This window comes from Phragmites australis, chromosome 16 (assembly GCF_958298935.1).
Source record: "Phragmites australis chromosome 16, lpPhrAust1.1, whole genome shotgun sequence".
Taxonomy (NCBI): Eukaryota; Viridiplantae; Streptophyta; class Magnoliopsida; order Poales; family Poaceae; genus Phragmites; species Phragmites australis.
The window spans coordinates 22,637,046-22,642,658 of record NC_084936.1 but is presented as its reverse complement, the minus strand read 5'-3'; the positions used below and the strand labels follow the sequence as shown (position 1 = coordinate 22,642,658).

At 50.9% G+C, this 5,613-nt stretch overlaps 1 protein-coding gene across 1 annotated transcript; it reads right to left on the bottom strand.

Moving 5' to 3' along the window:
* Window positions 1-3,899: 3,899 nt before the first annotated feature.
* LOC133895842 (HMG-Y-related protein A-like) lies at window positions 3,900-5,223 on the bottom strand. The gene is made up of 2 exons (XM_062336364.1): window positions 5,007-5,223; window positions 3,900-4,778 (listed from the first exon to the last, which is right to left on the bottom strand). The coding sequence occupies exons 1-2, from the start codon at window positions 5,055-5,057 to the stop codon at window positions 4,272-4,274; spliced, it is 558 nt and encodes a 185-aa protein (XP_062192348.1). The 5' UTR covers window positions 5,058-5,223; the 3' UTR covers window positions 3,900-4,271.
* Between the last annotated feature and the right edge of the window lie 390 nt (window positions 5,224-5,613).

The window sequence follows — 5,613 nt, the reverse complement described above, 5'->3', positions numbered from 1 at the left end:
ATCCCATTTTATACATAAATTTGATCATATGAACTACATGTTTTTATGCAGAACATATTAATACATTCTGTACACATCAAGTGCAGGTTAATCTTCAACTTGTTCGTTTAACATAGCTTATTTAACTAATTAGATGTTGTTTATTTATCATAGTTTATTTAACTAATCACAATTTGAACAGCAATCAATCGATCGAGATATACACATTCAGGGTATAGACAAAAAAAATATGCACATAAATTTGTCACAATTTTCATCACGGGATCTCTTTTTAGCTAGCAAAGATTTCAGAAGAATTCCCACGAACATGAACATATCACACATATACATCAGATGTGCACATTAATTTCCCTTGTCATTGATGAACAAATATTTGAAAATTACATGCATCATTGCAAATCCCCCCAAAAAAGGAAAATCATAGAATCTTATGTTTTAAAGTATTTCAAAGGTATATATTCAACCAATAATCTTTCCTTTTACTGAAAAGAAAAACTTTTAATACTGTTTATTTAACTGTTAAAAACAAAACTTAATTTCAATTATCCACAAGTGTAAACTTGTAATGAAAATGCTTTTATAGGTAAATTATAGTAGTCCATGTATAAAGCATGGGGCACATTTACTGTTCTCAATACATTACAAAGATATAAAGATGTAGAGTTATTCTGTCATGAAAAAAAATACAACTGAAGATCTATAACTCTGTACCAAAGAAAGACTCGGTTGTCGTTCACAGATAAAAGGAGATTTGATAGTCAAAAGGAGGAAGGAAAGTTGTTAGTGACCACATATACTCCTTGTCGTCATGGATCTTTCGATGTGAAAAAAATATATAGATGCAATCCTAAAATTTGAAATGAAGACTTTGGTTCTAGCAGATGCAAGCTCAGTGCAAATGTGGACCAAAATTCAGTGCAAAGATGAACATCTAAATGCAAATTCAATGCAAAGATGTGGACCAAAATTCATTGCAAAGATGAACATCTATACATGACCAGATCAGATATTTGTATTCTAGGTTCACAAATGTAGAAAACGCAGAGGAACCAAAAGAACCAATGTCTGCGTCACATTTCACTATCAATGCTGTCGGTGACATGGGAATCATGAGTCCTCAAGTCCCGAGACCAGAACAGCAGAGTGCCACATGGCGCCCTCCCTCGGGGATTATCTCCCCGAGATCCGAGAAAACCAAGTTTCGGAAGAGGGTGCTCAGGGTCATGAACAGTGGTCCCCGAGTATCCGAGTTCCCTGATGATCCGAAAAGACTAAGTCCCAGGAGAGGGTGCTCGGGGCCATAAATAGTGACCCCCGAGCACCCGAGTTCCCCGACGATAAGAGAAGTTAGTTCCGGGAGAGGGTGCTCGGGGCCATGAACAGTGGCCCCCGAGCACCCGAGTTCCCCGAGGACGCGAGCAGTCAAGTTTCTAGAGATGGTGCTCGAGACCGTGAACAGTAGTCCTCGAGCACCCGAGTTCACCGAGGACTAAGATAGGGCATACCCAGGAGAGAGTGCTCAGGGCTATGAACAGTAGTCCCCGAGCACTCACAGTTCTCCGAAGGCCTGAGAAGTCCTTCGCCGATGGTCACCACAAGGGCTCAGCGGTGAAGTGTCAATTGGTGAGAGGCATGTCACTTCCAACCACTTCTCCCACGCTTGATGTCAGTCCCTGCCATGATCTGGCAGGGAGACGTGGGGACATTTAATGCGCGGGTCCCATCACGTGCAATCCAGTGCGCCTTGGGATAACGTCGCAGGGCTCGAGGCGCAACGCCTGCCGCCCTGCTGTGTCAGGCTCTCTCTGACCGGGCGGGCACGCGGGGCTGCTCAGTGGCTGCCCGGCGGGCCCTCCCCGCTGCACCCGCTGAAAAGCGGAATGATGACGACAAAGACCGAACGGGGGTGCATTTTCATCTCTCCCCGTCACCTCAAGCTGCAGCCCATGATGGTTGCTTTCCATTTATGGCGCCTTGAAACTTGCGCCATCCTTTCTGGGCACGCTACCCGCCCCGACGAGTATAAAAGAGGGGCGAGCTCCCCGGAGAAGAAGACGGGTTTTTAGAACACATCGAACGAAACAAACCGAACGAGCTCAGAAGACAAGCCAACGAAGAACAAGAAGTACGAAGCTCTAGACTTAGACAAACATCCTGTAACACAGCAGATCCTCAGAGAGACATTCACTGAGCATTTATAGCATACACACAAGAGTAGTGTGTTACACTCAGTGCGGTCCGAACCTGTCTAAAAATCCTCTGAGCATTTACTTCCTCCTGCATCCGATCATCTCTTCCACCTGCATCTTATTTACTCCCATTTATTTCACATACGAGGCGGATTCAGAATCATCCCCCCGACCGAATCTCAAAAAGGGTCCCTCCGGATCCCTGCTTGTGAAGTTCACCCTCCAACAAATGCATTGAAGAAGAATCAGGCGGCCAGCATGCACGAGACGAACCCAGTTGCCAACCGTCCTATTCGTCTACGCACCGAGCCAAAACAAAACACGGTAGCGTTTGGTTAGGGATGGCCATGTTAGGCCACACCAAGTTGAGGACACTAGGATCTGTCTTACCAGCTGTCGTCATTGTCCAACCTCAACTTACCATTGCCTATAGCAGGTCGGGCCACTCGGTGATTCGCTCAGCGTTGGAGAGTAGGTATGCAACGACACGCTCCTACGTGCAAGCACACAGCATGTGGAACGCGTTCCTACGCGCGGACACGTCCGACTCGGACGCAAAGCGCACACTGGACGAGCTCCGACACGTCAGGGATGAGCAGGTCCCCATGCAGGAGGCAGCAAATCACGAAGATTGTCGAGGTGGCATGCCTCCTGATGAAGTGGTGGCGGTGCTCGAGGTTGACGAGGACAAATGGCACGAGCGACTTGAGCACCTCAGGCTCAAAGAGGCAGAAGAGGAAGCATAGTGTGACACCGCAAATGTACTCGTTGGGGCTCTAGAGGTTGCGAAGGTTCTAAAAGATGAGGATCATCTCCAAGAGTGCACGCCTAACCAAGTCCCAACGGTCGATGATCTCTAAGGTAGAGTAGGAGCAGCTTCTGCAACATGTGGTTCTCAGAGGGGAGCATGCAACAGACGATGGCGATGAAGAGCTACAAGAGCATCTCGACATTGAGGAGCAAGATGGCACGACACATCGCATCGGCCTTGATGACGCCATCACTACCCTCGAGACCCGCCTTACTCTCGCTCGCTGTCACAACAAAGCCCTTATTGAAATGGACCAAGAGGGAGCACAACTTCTCCATAGCTAAGACCATGGCGAGGCAAACCTATGACCAAGAGGGAGGTGGGTGGTGGTTGGATCTAACCGGAGGCAACAACAAATCAGAATCTAGGGGGAAGAGAGAGAGCCGAAGGGGGGAGCGAGAGAGATGAAGAGAAGAGGCCTCAAGCCACCACACAACCAAACATCCTGTGGGCCAACATTAACACCCTAGGGGGGCAGAAGAGAGAAGAAATTCTCAATTTTTTCTTCACAAAATAGATCTAGAATCTCAAAATGCGCCAAAGAACAGGACAAGCCCCTATGGTCAGCTACCGCTTTGAAACGATAAATTGCCATCTCATGCCTGCTCTCCTGCACTCGAACCTCATCAGTACCTCGGCTCACAGTCACACACATGAACGCAGATATGCATCTGCAAGCAAAAGCGAAGCACCTGCCTTCACAAAAGCAGCAGCTGCAAGTACAACGCACGGAGCCACTGGCCCGCTACACGACAAAGCAGAGCAAGCGCACCATCACACATTCATTCTCTGCAGTGAAAACGGATCCCTTTCCGTCCAGCACACTGGAATGAGAGTGGAAACAAAAGAGCTAGTCAAACCAACACAACACCATCACAATTAGCGGCAGCAGCTTCGAGTGGAGTCAAACTAGGGGGCACTTGCAAGCCCTTAAATCACCATCACCATCCACTAATTAATTGTACACATCCAATTAGCTTAATTAATTAACTCAGCAGCAGCTCCCTAGCTTGGCTTACAACACCAGCAGCAGCAATACAACAGCACGATACAGTGAACAACACGGCACATCAAATCCTCCTAATCACTCCACGAATTCATTAAGCGACGACTAGATTAACAGCGGTGGCGGCAACAATTAGAGGAAGGAACCGAAGGGAGGCCTAAGCGATTAATTTTAACAGCACCCGGTGAAGCGGAGCACACCATGGACCAGATCGAAACGAATCGTTGCTACGCCTAACCCCTCACGATGGACGGACGGGGCACCGTCAAGCCGCCGCCGTCTCGCTGGGCACGGCGGGGCGTACCTTGGGGGGCCTGCCGCGGCCGCGCTTGACGGGGGCGGTGCCGTCGCCGGCGGGGGCGGGGGCGGGGCTGGCCTTGGCCTTCTTGGGCGGGCGGCCGCGGGCCTTGGGCATGCCGGCGGTGGCCTGGGCGACGGCGGCCTCGAGAGGGTCCACGGACTTGGACTTGGGCGGGCGGCCGCGGGGCCGCGGGGAGGACGGCTTGGGCGGCGGCGGCGGCGCGTTGGGGTCCCGGGGCTTGGGCGGGCGGCCGCGGCCGCGCTTGGGCGGCGCGTCGGGGGCATCGGCGCGGAAATAGTTGTTCTTCAGGAAGATGAGCTCGCCGGTCTCCTTCATGCGCGCCAGGTGCGCGGTCAGCAGCGACGCGTGAGCCGGCGGCAGGTCGCCGTGCTTGCCCTCGATGAACTTGGAGATCGCCGACTTGTTCGACCCGTTCTTGTCGTTCAGCGCCTCGATCGCCGCCAGTATCATCTGTCCACCCAACCCCAAGAAACACGCACCACCATCAACTCACGAAAACCTCACTCCTATCTCCACAACAAGAAAACAATTTTCGTTCCAAGAAACATCCATCAAACACATCCGCATCACAAATCCAGCTCCGTCCCACGCAAAGAGCAAATCCTCCCCACAGCCAAGCCCAGAACCGGAAAAAAAAATACACAGAAACACCGCAAGAAACGGCGGAAGCAGGGTTACCTCAGGGTAGGGCGGGAGCGGGGACGGCTTGGGGGCATCCTCGGTGGCCATGGCGACGACGCGGCGGCGGAGGAGCAGGACGAGATGCGGTGGGGAATTATTTTCCTGGAGGAGGATATAAGAAGAGAGGAGGATTTGGATCAGGATAGATAAGAAATGGGGAGGAGGAGAGATGGATGTGCTCGCTCCCGTTTCTTTACTATTTTTTTCCTCGTTGTTTTATGGCTGTGTGTGAGTGTGTGTTTGTGTGTGAGATGGGATCGGATGGGGATGGGGATGGCGAGCTGATGGACGGGCGGGATCGCTAGTGGTGGCAGGATCGGGCGGCTGGGAAAGCGGGAGCACGCGGATCGGTGACGTGGCAGGGTGGGAGTATTTGCGCTAGCTCGCTTTAGTTTTTGTTTCCTTTTGTCCGGGCCTGCGGTGGCTTTAGGCAGGGGCGGAAATGACCGGGGTGCCCTCCCGGTTGGCCTTCTAGTTTTTTTTTGAAGCAGGTGGCGGTGGCTGGAATTTGGATCGTCCGATGGTTTCTGCTTTCAGCTGCGTCCATGTTCTTAGGCTATGCAAGGGATTTCTGGCATCGATAAAAAATTTGTCGTCAAGTAAT

What these genes read in the sequence shown, in the direction of transcription:
- LOC133895842 (XM_062336364.1), bottom strand. Translation starts at nt 5,057, where the DNA reads ATGGCCACCGAGGATGCCCCCAAGCCGTCCCCGCTCCCGCCCTACCCT. An exon ending in CGCTCCCGCCCTACCCTGAG is followed by an intron (nt 4,779 to 5,006) that starts GTAACCCTGCTT and finishes TTGGGTGGACAG; the next exon opens with ATGATACTGGCGGCGATCGA.